The 15568-nt window shown below is 37.0% G+C and overlaps 1 protein-coding gene across 1 annotated transcript in view; it reads left to right on the forward strand.

The window, feature by feature from the left end:
- TNNI3K (TNNI3 interacting kinase) overlaps positions 1-15568 on the forward strand; it is a 289215-nt gene that overhangs the window by 193118 nt on the left and 80529 nt on the right. The window contains 2 exon segments of the mRNA XM_055341198.1: positions 797-929; positions 13965-14074. Of these exon segments, the coding sequence (XP_055197173.1) occupies positions 797-929; positions 13965-14074 (243 nt within the window).

Raw genomic sequence — 15568 nt, forward strand, 5'->3', positions numbered from 1 at the left:
TGGAAGCTTATATTTAAAACCAAAAAAAAAAAGCATAACTGCCAGTGAAAAAAGAATGTAAATAATGCCATCAAAACATGAATATAAAACTTTGTAGGAAGAAAATTATGACATTTTATAGCCTCTCTTCCTGGAATATTGCACACACGGCCTTCAGAAATAACGCAACTGGGCGAACAAAGGAGAATGGCACACATCATTCTGCCAGTAAGAGATCTGCTTCAGAGGAACATTCTGAGCACTCCCCCAAGATCCTTTCTCTCCTCAGTCATGAGGGCGCTATCGATGGGTTTAATTTGGTGACTTTCTGAAATTACAACCTGAAGATCTAAGGGAGGGAAGGTGCCTCCCACAGTGTGTGATTCACCCCCCGCCCCCCAGGGAGGCACAGAGCTCTTGGACGAATCGTGGTTGGCTTCTTGGAAGCTTGTAGGGCTTCTAGGGAAGAGATGCTCAGAAGTAAACAGAAAGTGCTGCTGCTGTGATCATTTTATAAGACGCGGGATTACTTGACGATTAATACTATCCCAGTATTTTTGGAAGAATTATGAACATCACGATCCTCCAGTGATTTTTTTAAAAAGTCTTTTGTAAAAAGGATCAACAATAGTAAACGTGCTATTTATGTATGAACACACCAGTGTGTTGCCCAGTACAGGACAATCTATGTTATTTTACATTTATATCTTTTGAGAACAAGGGGGCAACACTTAAATGCTTACTAAGAGGAAGACCGTTCCACAGTGGACTAAGTAAACACTTGGTAGGTGACTCTTGGATGTTTCCGAACCCGCAGAACCTCCGCTGGATGGCTCCCGAGGTGTTCACACAGTGCACACGCTACACCATCAAAGCTGACGTCTTCAGCTACGCCCTGTGTCTGTGGGAACTTCTCACCGGTGAGATTCCATTTGCTCATCTCAAGCCAGGTAAGACATCCTGCGAAGTGTTTCCGTTTTCCAGGATTCTATGCATTTTCATGACTTCAAGAAACATTTTTTTCTTCCTCAAAATCATCACTCTTGGTGGGTTGGCAAGGTGAGGATAAAGTAAACAACTTCGATTTGTTTTAAAGCATGTGCCAAATCCAGGAAACTTATTGTCCTAACTGTGTGATTCCTAGACCCAGGCACACACAAGCATGGCTATATTTTATTAAAGTGTAAGGCTTTGATTTATCTGTGGTTAATAAAACAAGCAAATGACTATGATCACATGGCAGGTGGTGCAAATAATGTGGACATTGTAATACTTATTTTTTGAGATTAGATTCTAGACGCTTTTCAGTGTGTATATAGGGGTGAGCTGAAAGTAGCAACACATAGCAATAACTTATCAGAACTGCTTTCTGTTTGTCTCACATTATGGAAAAGAGAATTGCTTTTCCTAATAATTTTGCATCCCATAAATGGATACCTTCTAAAAGTGGGACTTAGAGAGTAAGCCTAATTTTTGGTGAGAATATAGATTATCTACTCCGTGCACATGTAGACAGGAGAGGTAGGAAATCCAATCACGTGAAAGATATACAGATACTTGAGATTTAAGGTAAATTTTATCTGCATCTGTCTCTTCATTTTGTTTGAGTTGCCTTTATGTCTTGTTGCTCTATTTACTTACTTAGACTGGAAATTTGCCCCCAGCTATCACTCATCTGATTTATGTCTGTATAGGTTTGCCTTTTTGAGAATATCCTGTAAATGGAATCATGTTGTTGATTTTCAGTAATTCATTCTTTTTTGTTCTGAATAATATTCCATTGTGTGGATATATCACAATTTAATTGTTTGTGCATTGACCACTTGATGATTATTCTGACTTCAGAGCTGCTGTGAATATGATCGCTAAAACCATTCAGGTCTTTGTGTGGATGGTTTCATTAGTCTTGAATAAATATGTAAGAGATGATTACTAGATCTTATGATAAGAACTTTTCTACAGTATTTATATCATTATGGATTCCTACCAGCAGTGTATTAGAATGTCAGTTGCTACACATCCTTGCCAGGATTTTTTTTTTTGTTATCTGTTTAAAATAAAATATTAGCCATTTAGGTAGGTCTGAAATGGCATATCATTGTAGTATCATTTAATATTTCTCTAATAACTAGTGATGTTGATAATCTTTTCACATGTTTATGTGTGTTTGTACCTCTTTCTTTGGTGAAGTGTTTGTTCAGATTGCCTTATTGTTTACTTTGTAAGAGTTCTTAGATTCTAGGTAGAGGTCTTTCATCTGCTATGCATTTGGGAAGTATTTTTCTCTAGTCTGTGGCTTGCCTTTTCATGATTCTTAGTGATGTCTTCAAAGAAGTTTCTATTTTCAATGATGTCTACTTTATCAAACTTTTAAATCACTTTTTTTGTATCCTTTCTAAAATATGATTGCATCACTAAGGCAACAAAGATTTCCTCCTATGTTTTTAATAGAATTCTTAGAGGCTTAGGTTTTACATTTAGAAAAACTATCCATGTTCTTTTTTTCAATAGCACAGGTATGAGCTTTTGTTTTTCTTTTGTTGATTTGTTTTTTAATATGGATGTTTAATTTTCCAGCATGATTTGTTAAAAAAAAAAAACCAAACTTTCCTTTCTCCATTAAATTATTTTTGGTACTTTTATCAAAAATCAATTGACTGTATATATGTGTTTATTTTCGGACTCTGTTCCATCAATATATGTCTACCCTTACACCAATACCATATTATATTGAAAGGTTATAGTTAAGTCTTGAAATCAGGTTGTATGACTCCTCCAACTATGTTCTTCTTTAAAAGAATTACTTTGGCTGTTCTAGGATTTTTGCCTTTTTTTTAATTTTTAGATTTTATTTTATTTATTCATGACAGACACAGAGAAGAGAGGCAGAGACACAGGCAGAGGGAGAAGCAGGTTCCACGCAGGAAGCCCGATGTGGGACTCGATTCTGGTTCTCCAGGATCATAGCCCAGACTGAAGGTGGCGCCAAATCACTGGACCATAGGGGCTGCGCAGGAGTTTTGCTTTTTGATATAAATTTTAGAATTTGTTATCTCTATCAAAAAAAAAAAAAGCCCACTGGAATTTTAGGGATATTGGTAGATTCCATTGAATTTATAGATCAATTTGGGAGGAACAATTTAAGCATACTGAATCTTCTGATCAGTCCACATGGTATAACTCTCCCTTCAGTTAGGTCTTCTTTAGTTTCTGTCATGAGTATATTTGTAGCTTTTAACATACAAACCTCGAATATTTTTTTAGATTTATCTCTATGCATTTTGTGTTTTGATACTATTATAAATGTTATTTTTTTATTTCAATGGGTTCTTTGCTAAAAGGGAAATATAATTAATATTTGAATATCAACCTACTATTCTATAAATTTGCTAAATTTACTTATCCACTCGAGAAGCTTTTGTCTACATTCTTTGGGTTTCTCCACATAGATTATTTTGTACTCTGTAAATAAGGAAAACTTTCTTTCTTTTTAATCTGTATGTCTTTTTGTATCTTTTTCTTGCCTTCTTGCACAAGCAAAGACTGTGGTGAACAACAATGAACAAAAGCAAAAGTGATGAGCTATGTATCTCGAATCTATCCCTTTTCAAAATTTCACCCATCATCATGCTAGTCAAAGCTGCCATCTTTATCACTGTAACTACTGAGATAGTCATTTGACTTATTTCCCTTCATTCTGCTCCACTTCCTCTCCACTCCGTATATATCTACTGGAATAGTATCTTAACATAAAACCAATTATGTCACTATTGCTTAAAATCATCCAAAAGCTTCCTGTGTTCTTAGAATTAAATCTCAAAATTATTAATATGCCCTGAACAATTCTACATGATTCTGTATCTCTGACCTTGCCTAGATCATTTTCTGTCCTGTCCTCCAGCCACTGTAGCCATCTTTTACTTCCTTCCATGTGTCCTATTTTTTCTGGCCCCTTTACAAACTTTTCCCCTGGAAATGCAGTTGATGATGACTCCACAAAGGTTACTGTGAGGATCACATGAAATGATATTTTCAACTGACCTTCATAAACTGAAAACTGTCCGCAACTGTAAGATGAGAGATGAGGGCAAAGTGTAACACAAGGTCAGGACTTCCTAGGATTCTATACTTACGTGGCACTCATTCTGCAGAAAGCCCATATAAAAAGTCCAGTCATCTGTAACTCTTCTTATTCCTCCTTTTCTTCATTCCTCCTGTCCTTCCTCTCTTGTTTTCCTCACTCTTCTCCATATTTTCGGTCCTACTTTCTAAATATCTCCTGAATCTTTCCCCTTATCTCCCTCTCCCACTGCTACTTCCTTATTTTACATGTAGAACTCTGCACAGTATCTTAAATGGTGTCCTCATCTCTAGGTTTTCTTGTCAGATTCTTTTAACCAGTTGTCATACCATAGCTAGGCTTAGCTTTCTAAAAACTCAAGTTAGGTCATCTGGCCTTCCTTATTTAAAATTTCCAAGGTTTTCCCTTTGCTTTTAAGATAAAAACAAAATTTATTGAAATAATTTACAAAGCCTCACACCACTTTCAGTCTCTCATTTATGTTCCAGCCACAAGACACTATTTCTCTTCCCCAACGTGATGTGTTTCCTCTCACTTCTCTGTTTTTGTACACATTGGTCTCTTTGAGACATTCTTGCTCACTTTTCATCGTATGAACCCTAATTAATTTGAAGATCTTAGCTTAAATGTCACTTCTTCCCAAAACATCTTCCTTAATTCTCTAATATTGAGTTAGTGCAGTCTCCTCCATGCCCCAAGTCATCATTTATTATAGTATTTATCATATTTTACTCATACGGTTTTGGAATTTTCTCTACCGCATTATCCTTTGCTAGTTATACAGTGAATATTTCAAAGAGATAAAGATCCCTTCTGTCATGGACCCCCTGGAAATATTTACCCTTTTTAGACAGAGAATATTATATAATAAAACAGTTACAAGTCTTGCCTAAGAATAACTTGATTCCAATATCTCAGATATTAGAATTTACAGTACTTTATTGGAAAGAGAGTTTGTTTATGATAGATGTTGAATTTTTTAAAGTTGGACAGTGACCATGCATCAAGAAATGAGACTGTTTATATCATTGCAGTGGTTAGGCAATCTAGCATATGTTCAGCAATAAATTATGTGAAGCATCAGATTCAATATAAGCTACATATTAGCCATTTACAAAGAGGAACAAATCCATGACTACAATGTGTGACAGCATTATCAATTATGGTAGTAGCAACATTACACATGGCTCATCCTTCTGGATTTAGTAGTTCCCTATCTCCTGCGAGAAATACAAAAGTGGAACACAAATATTGGCATTGACTCCTATGCAAGTGATGGGTTTAAACTGAGAATAACTTGGAGTTAGAGTCTCTTTTGCATAGGGCATGTTCAAATTCACCCTATAATCTCAGGTGTAGAAAGGACCAAAAGCCATCACATCCAACATCCTATAGTCACCTGAGATCAAATGCCCAAAGGACCAGAGGAAATAGGCAAATGCTTGACACAGGACAGTGTAATGGACAGGAAATCACCTGCTCTGATTCAAGGGGAGAGCTGCTACCCAAATCTAGCCAAGCAATAGCATGAAGGAATGTAGGATCACTGCTCACTGTTACCATATACTCTAATTTCTGTGTATTTGTTTAGAAATCTAAATGTTTGGAGTGCTTGGGTGACTCAGTTGGTTAAGACTCTGACTTCTGATTTTGGCTCAGACCATGATCTCAGGGTTGTGAGATTGAGCCCTGTGTTGGGCTCTGCACTGCACACAGAGCCTGCTTAAGATTCTCTCTTTCTCCCTTTCCCTCATGCCTCCATGCTGGCTCTCTCAAAAGAGAAAGAAAGAAAGAAAGAAAGAAAGAAAGAAAGAAAGAAAGAAAGAAAGAAAGAAAGAAAGAAAGAAAGAAAGAAAGAAAGAAAGAAAGAAAGAAAGAAAGAAGAAAGAAAGATCAAAAGGTTTTTAAATGTCAGCAATTATTTCAATTTTTAAGAAAACATTTCTCACACTAACACTATATGGACTAAAGAGAATCAGCATACTGTGTAAGACACAGTAAAACTGTATGCAAGCTACTTAACCTAACTATGCTTCATTTTATTTTTATTTTTATTTTTTTTTAAGATTTATTTATTTATTTATTTATTTATTTATTTATTTATTTATGAGAGAGAGAGAAAGAGGCAGAGACACAGGAGGAGGGAGAAACAGGCTCCATGCCGGGAGCCCAACGTGGGACTCGATCCCGGGACTCCACGATCGTGCCCTGGGCCAAAGACAGGCACCAAACTGCTGAGCCACCCAGAGATCCCCCATATTATTTTTCAAATGAAGATATCAATAAGACTTACCTCAAAAAATGGTCACTGGAGATTGGTAGCACTCAATAAATCTTAGCTATTATTATTATCTTTAAGCTATCATTGAGTGCTCCTCTGACTGGGAACTGGATTTGAGTTAAGAGGAAAACAGAGAAGTATAGGGAATTGCTCAGGCCCTCGTAGTACAGAGCAGAGGTTAAGTGCCAAGCAGAGAGAAGCAGAGGGCTAAGGATGTTCCCTGGAGGAGTCTCCTTCCCAGACTGTGAAAAATGGGAAGATGGTATCAGAGAAGGAATCTGAGAAGAGACGAGAGCTGAACTGCCAAGTGAAAACTAATTAAATAGGTAAATAGTGGGAAAGTAGAGAAGGAGTCGCAACAGAAAGGAGGATGGGCAAGGTACAGAGTCATGAGAGATACACAAATAATTCAATAGGGATGAACCAGAGAACACAAGGGAATCCATCACAAGACACGTGCTGTACATGTGAAACTTAGGCTACATGGTGATGGGCCTTGTGTGTCCACAGTGAAAGTCACTGCAAGAGATTAAGCAGGGCAATAATACGATGCTATTACTATTTTAAAATGTTCCCTCTTGGGATCCCTGGGTGGCGCAGCGGTTTGGCGCCTGCCTTTGGCCCAGGGCGCGATCCTGGAGACCCGGGATCGAATCCCACGTCGGGCTCCCGGTGCATGGAGCCTGCTTCTCCCTCTGCCTCTCTCTCTCTCTCTCTCTCTCTCTCTCTCTCTCTCCCACTCTCTCTGTGTGACTATCATAAATTAAAAAAAAAAAAAATGTTCCCTCTTGCTACAAAGCAAAGTCTGGATTGAAGAGGCTTGAAACCAGGGGCAAGGAGATGAGGTGGTCTAGATAAGAATGTAATAAAAAACCTTAACTAGGGTAGTGGCTTTAGAAGAGAAAGGAGAGGCTGGTTGGGAAATTTGAATGGACTTGCCCATGAATTGAGGTGGGAGCACAAGAGGGAGGGAGGAGTCAGGGATAACTTCCAGGCTTCTGGCCCAGCCAGCAGGAGGATGATGAATCCAGGGAGAAAGCAGATTTGTGAGAGAAGTGACAAGATTAGGGAGAGAAGGAGCCAAGGTGTGAAACCAAGCAGAGAGAGAAGAACCAGGCAAGATGAAAAAGGCGCTGGTATGACCTGGCAAACAAGAGCTGTACTGGATACATTTCAGAGAAAGAAACCAACACCTGCTTCCCAGATTTTATATCTCTCCTGGGTCTGTCTCCTCTGATATATTATGAAAAACTAAAGAAGAAATCTAGGATAAATTAATCCATCGATATGTAGTTCATTCAATCTCATTCCCTCCTAACCAGATACCACATTTTGTGGATCACTTTCAGATTATAGTTTGAGGCCAAAGAAGAAAGCTTCTTGTTTTCCTTTTGTTTTCCTGTGTGATGCCAGCTGGTTCACAAGGAGACTCAACTCTGTCCTGGGATTCCTTCATGCCAAGCTGTATCTAAGTCTCAGATGTGGCAGCAAATTAAGAACATCTGCCAATTTATTCTAGCCAGATTTTGGTGAGACTTCATATTGACGTTTTAACTCAGAGTTGCAAAGTATAATACAGGAGCCAAATATGGCTTGCAAATTTTGGTCTCACATATAATTGTAAAAAAAAAAAAGAATTTAAGTACATTTAGAGACACAGTTGTATCACAGGATCTAATATTTGTAGCCATTTGTGTTTGCTCCCTCTGTTTAAATATTAGATGATTATGTTCTTCTCCACCTATGAGCAGGATCCTAGAGCACCCTAAATATAATAATCACAAAAGCCATAAGCACATTGATGATGTGGACTGTGCTTTGACAAGTGGTGGGAAAATAGGAGTGAGCTAAAGTTCCAAAATCCTGTATTTGCTGTGCTAATCTTTATCAGTTTATCACTGAGAAGACTAGAGCCAGCCAATCACGACACAGATCACTGGAAAGATCGAATCGGTCCAATGGATGGTGGTATTTCTATGAACATAGCTGATATTAACATTCCAATACTTCATTACACTGACAAAGATTGCAATGAGAATAGACACTGGTGCAAATTAATCTATTCTTCTGACAGTCTGTAATGAGAATGGGATGTGGTTTAAAAAATTAAGCCATTCTTAGTGCAATCTCAAGATTGCAATCTCATGGTCTCTCTCAGATGCTATATGCTCTGGTGATACATCATTGAAAAGTGTCAGTTTAACAAAGAATGTGTCTCCGCTCTTGCTGGGAGAGTAGTCCACACTTGCTTTGTTTCACCACAGCCCAACCCATAAAAACAATGAGGTAGAATCAATTGTGGTTTTTTTAGAACACACATACGTACAATCAAAAATGAAAAAAATATAGATATTCTAGCAGTTTTATCTTAGTCAAAGCTTACAAGTAAAATATTGTACTTTATTGCTCTCTTTTTTATATGAATGCCTAGATTTATTTTCATAAAACATAAGAGTGATAGTTTAATTTAGGAATTCAGAACCTAGCACCAATTTATCCATAAGCAATATAGCTAATTCAATTCACCATGAAGAGCTGCATAGTCATCCTCTCCACAGTGGCCATATTACATTATGAGCTGGGGCTGGTGACAGATGAAATGGTTTGTAGCCTTGCAATTTGCAGTAACTCAATGCAATCTTTTACTTTTTATTCATACTCCCAGGAAAAAACCTCAAAAGGAACTGTGATTTCTGATCCAAAGAGAAGAGAAGATATACAATGTCTTTGATATCTAGTTTTCTAGATTCAGGCTAAAAGGGATCAGTGAAACACTCAGCTCTGTAGATGATAATGATTACAGCAACAGCAACAGCTAACACTTTTTGAGAGCCAACAATGTACCAGATGCTCTCTGTATACTATCACCTTTAATTCTAATAACCTATGGTTTTGGTTCTATTAGGATAAGATATATATATATATATATATATATATATATATATATATATATAGTCAGGAACTGTGTCTTTCTGGAATATATATATATTCATTCAATATCACACACTAGTAAGAGGTATAGTCAAGACCTAAATGCATGGCTCCTTGACCCCAAAGCCCATGCTTATCACTATTACACTGTGTCCTCACTTCTTCATCTTACATGTACAAAAATTAATACTCACAGAGGCAAATTAGCTTAGTTAGGATCTCTCATAGAGTTAAAAGCAAGGCCAAACTGGAAATTGGGCCCCACATTTCCTTGTTAAGGGCATTTCTTTTTTTTTTAAATAATAAATTTATTTTTTATTGGTGTTCAATTTGCCAACATACAGAATAACACCCAGTGCTCATCCCGTCAAGTGCCTGGCACCCAGTCACCCCCACCCCCTGCCCTCCTCCCCTTCCACCACCCCTAGTTTGTTTCCCAGAGTTAGGAGTCTTCCATGTTCTGTCTCTCTTTCTGATATTTCCTTTTTTTTTTTCTTTCTGATATTTCCTACCCATTTCTTCTCCCTTCCCCTCTATTCCCTTTCACTATATTTATATTCCCCAAACGAATGAGACCATATAATGTTTGTGTTAAGGGAATTTCTTAATAGTTAAACTGTTTTAGTTTATAGAAGCCCTCACCCTAAATGTTCTGAACAAAAGATAAGATTATGAACTAAATATGCCACCAGATCTCAATAATTTATCTAATTGTGTCACAATGGAATATTAAACTAGACATTATATTCATTCTATAGTGTTTCTTGGTGACTAGGCATTGTGCTCTGTCCTAAAAACATAATAATGAGCAAGATATTAATTGGCATTGATCTAGCATCTTTATTCATTTGTACAACAAATGTTTACTGAATTCTCTGTACCATGACCTGTATTTTTTCCAGTGAAATCATATTTTAAACTCTCTCATTTATTGATTCATTTGAAGCACATCAGCTGATACCTACTAATTACCTGTCATCGTGCTAAACAGAGGAGATACAATGGTAGAAAGACACAGTTCCTGACCTCAAGGAGCTTATGATCTATTTACAGAGGCAAGGAAATAAATTAGCAATTAAGTATAATATAATATATACTATTGTAGTACCAGGCACTGTGGGAGTACATGGGAAGGGCACCCAGAGACACTTCATTAAGCCAAGACCTAAGTGACAGTAGACATAATGTAGGAAAAGAGGGTACGAAAGAACATTTCAGGAAAAAGGATCACTTTTCTGAATTTGTGACTGAGCCATAAAAAGCAATGAAAATCCAGTAAATCATGTCTTTAATAATTATTCATTCATTTGCCAAATATTTTGAGAAGCCCAGTACTTCTTTTTTCTTAGCTTGTTATCACTCACATGGAATGTTCAGTACATTCGGTCACATGAATAAAAGAATGAAGATTATCGCATATTACCCTGAATGCCTTTTGACAAGCTCTAGTCATATATTTTTTGGGTAAAGTATTAATAAACAATAAAGAACTTGAATCCACAAACCAACACCATGGTCATATAAACCTTTGAGGCTGACTCACAAAAATGTATTTAATAAGTCTCATTCAAGATAATGGAAGTGGGAAAAAGCTATGCGCTAGAATTGTGCAGTCCACTGTGGAAGCTAGTAGACACACGTGGCTATTTAAATTTAAATTTATATTAATTGAAACTGAAGTAAAAATTCAGTTATTCAGGCACACCTTTTTAGTGCTTAATAGCCACCTTTTAAGCACTTAATAGCCGTATGCTACCATATTGAACACCACAGGACATTTCCATCATTGTTAAAAGTTCTATTAGACAGTCCTACCCTAGAATCTAGATTACAAGTTTCACTAAATCATTGGTAATTATCACAGTGCTGGAGAAACGGTAGATGCTCAATAAATAGTTATTGATCCTTTTAAATTTAGCCTTATTTTCTTTTAATAGCAAAGTTTCAGTTGGAAAGGTAGAAACCAGCATGTACATAAATCATTTAACATATTTTATGTAGCAATCAAGGTAAAAATTTGATTAATGGGCTAACAGTCTCTTTCCTGAATCTGGAATACCAGAAAATTTCCCAGCTGTTAGTGTAGCATGGCCACTTAGGCAAGACTGACAAAGCAATCTCAAAGGTGACAAATCTCAATTCCACGACCCCTCATGTTGCATTGCCCACTTTCTGGCGGAGGTGCTAATGAGTAGTATCACTGCCAAGAGTGCGCAAAGCAAAAGGGAGAAGGAGATGCCAAGGCCTTGCAGAATCTACTTTGAATAATGAAGAATTAGATATCGTTCATCTTAAACTGATTTTCCAGACACCATGCCAAGAAGCAAACAAGTAACTTTATAGACTTGATATCAGAGTCTAAAAGGTCAGGAGACATTTGGCACCTGCATCTGAGTTTAACTCATTTTATGAATAGTCCCTCCCCGCCCATTAGGATATGTATAATTAGTTTAAATGTGTTCACTACACTGGCTTATGTGCTTATAGCTGCACCAGCTCAACAATATCCGAATGGTCATAAGGTGAAAGAGTAGAGTTTGAAGATCAAAGATCATTAAGCATTAGTTAATCCATTTGCTTATTTATTTACCTCATTCCAAAAAGAATTAAAAATAGTCAAGAATAGCCAATGGAAGAAACCTAACAAACCTAGTTTACTGTGACATGAAAGACACATTTTGTACATCATGTTAAGTTTGCTAAAAATGTTATGACCGGTCTTTTGTTTCTTTGTTTTCTTAGTGTCGGCAACTATAGCTATAGCTGAGGGTGGCTAGAAACGGTTGGCAAATGTGACAATGCAAATAGTCTACAAATGGCATTGAACACAAAAGCAGAAATGGAATTCCTGACTCTGCCCTCAGCCTGGAACCTTTGTACAATTACAACTGCTACGGCAAGGAAATATTAGAATACCAGGCAGCCAAGAAAACGAACTTAAAATTTTAAATACAAATAACCAATAAATATCTGGTAAAATACTAAGCCTCACTGCTCATCAAAGAACAAAATTTAAACAAGAAATGAGCTGATATATTTACCTCTCATGTTAGCAAAATCTTTCATAAGATGAGAAAACTTCAAAATATTGAAGAAATTACACTTTGAAGTATTTATGCCCAAATTTGAACAACCTAAAATTGAGGCATGATTAAGTAAATCATAGTGAATACAGACAGTCATTAGAAATACATTAGCCTGAAGTTTCTATAACTTGGAAAAATGTTGATATTTAGAGGAAAAAAACTTTTACATAATTGTATATTGGATTGGGCATGAGCTCAATGATACAAAAAATATATAAGAGGTACTCAAATATTTTAACAACTGTCCTCTCCGAATAAGATTTTATTCTATTATGTTTCTAAAATTCTAGAGAAAACAGGAATAAATGTTAACATTTGTCAAAATTAGATAGTAATTCTGACGGATCCATAAAGCAAAATGTTGATTAAGTTACATTACATATAATTTCACTAGATTAGTAGATCTATAAACAGAACTGAAGCTTTAGTGGAGGAGAGGTAGTAGTTGTAGGTCATGCCGCAAACGTTATTAAGGTACAGACAGGTGTTGATGACATCACAATCTAAAAGATAGGAGGTCAATGTCCTGGGACGTTAGCCTCCCACTGTTGCAGAGCAATTTTTGTGAGGAATAAAAAGAGCTTCATGTGTTGTTCACAAAGTATTTTCAATGTGAAGTGGTTGGAGAGGGCATGGAATCTGGAACAAGAGGCTACACAAACTACTAATTATTTTTAATTTTTTCACAAATTAAAAACTAGGTCACATACACACATAGAGTCATACCTTCTTTTTTTTTTTTTGAGTCATACCTACATTGCATAATTGTTAGGAGATTTGAAAAACCTTATGTGTGTACCTCCCATGAGGTCTTATACAAAATATGTTCAATGAAAGTAGCTATGAACTTAGTTTCCAGGGGAGTTATAGAAATCCCTGGCTGCAGAACAGGACAATGTGCAACAGTCAGGAATCTATAGTGAGGACCCAAGAATCACAACACTGTAATTTGGAGTTTGAGATGAGCAATATTCAGAAATTCCAGCAGGAAGGTAACTCTAGGGAGTTGAGTCAATAAGGGGTATCGGCTAAAATGATGCATTTGAAGTATCTAAGAAAGGTTAGCAAATAATAACTACTTTACAAATGTTAAATATTAAAATCCCAACATTCTTATAACCAGTAAGGGTAGTTAAGCTTAAAAAAGAATCTATATTGCCCAAGCGATATGGGTGCTTTCAGAATTGCAAAGTCCAGTGGCACCCCACATCTCGCCGCGTACAGTATGAGCTTTTTAGCCCGAGATTTACGACACCGTGCAATCTTTCACTCTTTACTTCCTGTAATGTCACGTATATACCCTATACTCCAGACACACGAAACCGCTTGCTATCGGTATGTTCTTTTGTATGTTTTTTTTTGATCCTGATAAATCCCCTCTGCTCACAATTTGTTGAATAAACAACTGAAAGAATGAACAATGATAAACTTACGGTATCAAATTATCCAACATTTTGTTTAAGCATTAAAAAAATATAGCATAGAGCTAGCTTTGAATCTCTGCTGATGTTTACAGATTGATTTTTGATGACTTTTTTTGTCTGTTCAGATGTTTCTTGAAGTAAATATGTGAATTTCAAAACTGACGTGATCCTTTGGTTTGCAGCGGCTGCTGCAGCAGACATGGCTTACCACCATCTCAGACCTCCCATTGGCTATTCCATTCCCAAGCCCATATCGTCTCTGCTGATGCGAGGGTGGAATGCATGTCCTGAAGTGAGTAATTTTTATTTCCTCTTAGAAAATGTGTTTATGGTCAAAATCTGTCACAAGTAGTGTAACTCCAAAGTCTACTTTCAGTGTGTATTTTAAGACTGTCAAGGCAGGAAGACTGATTTGCCTTCTGCTCTTTAGTCTCTAATTGCTTCAAGAAGTCTGAGTATCTCATATTTCTTTGCTGCTGCTCTCTGATTTCAACATGTTTCTCACAACTGATTAGCAAAAGAGAGACCAGGGGATGACAGATGACTCACAGTCTCATCTCAGCTGCAATTTTATTAACTACTACACTTGAACCACACTTAGTCATTTTCTGAAGAAAGAAGTTTGACACAAGATGGATCTGTGTGGCTTTTCACCAGGAGGCAGACCTTCAGGCAAAGACCCCATGACAAGTGGTCTTTAGTAGCACGGGCTCACACAGGAGGACAGGGGTCCTCCCCTAACTCTCTGAGTGGCTATGTGATAAGGTGGTGAGGAGCACAGATGGAAGAATAGATGCTGTGGAAGGAGTAAATAAAGTAGGATATGTAAACTGAAAAAAAAAAAAAGAAATACGATCATAGATCTAAGACTATTACACGTAGCACTCATATAATCCCAAAATGAAGACCCTCAGACCACGTGTCTACAGGAAGGGACTCTTCTTTAGGGTACCAGGCATTTTAGTGTCTACTTCGTTCTTAGAGAATGACAAAGAAGGAGACTCCACAACTGCTCTCCCGATAACACAGTTTAGTACCACGTCTAAGAATCTCCCTGCCAGCAGGTTTTGTCGTCTGTTGAAATCCTTGTGTTTTGACATCAGCCCGTGTTGATTCTTCTGCTCTGAGCAGAGGGAATTAGTTCACAATAGCTCATAAAAGTGTAGCTGTTGTTAACTCAGGAAGTACCTCACCAAAGGAGAAATAGGATGAGCCCCAGTCCAGATTTTGGAAAGAGAAAAAAAAAAATTAAAAAAACAAACAAACAGATTTTGGAAAGAGAAAGTGAAGTTCCCCAAAGGCAAAAATCAGGCCAAGTTATTACACAACCCTGCAAATGTACGTGGAGACTCTTAAGAAGAAAAATAAAGATTATTATGGCATGTGGGTTGAATAATCTCAAAAGAAATAACCTCTTCTCCTGAACATGCCATTTGACAGATTTTGTATTTATTGGTGTCGAATCTGCTCTTGCTACCAGAAGGCAGGGACTTTTTTGTTTCGTTTTGTTCGTTGCTGTAACCCCAGCACCTAGAACCACACCCAGTAGATGTTCAAAAAATTTTTTTAAGTAAATGAGTGAGTACAACTGTTGCTTATCAAAGCTTCCAATCCCCTCATCTGAATCTCAGTGTCCCAAAACTTTGTCTTGAAAATTATAAGACTTAAAATCGTTTGGGAAAAGCTTTCCTTATTTTTTCAATATGAATGTCAGGCATATTTTCTAGGAGTAAGCATGTCAAAAAAGCTAATTCAGAATTTCCTTCTCTCTTTGGTGTGTATAACG

Source organism: Nyctereutes procyonoides, unplaced genomic scaffold (assembly GCF_905146905.1).
Source record: "Nyctereutes procyonoides isolate TBG_1078 unplaced genomic scaffold, NYPRO_anot_genome, whole genome shotgun sequence".
In the NCBI taxonomy this organism is placed as follows: Eukaryota; Metazoa; Chordata; class Mammalia; order Carnivora; family Canidae; genus Nyctereutes; species Nyctereutes procyonoides.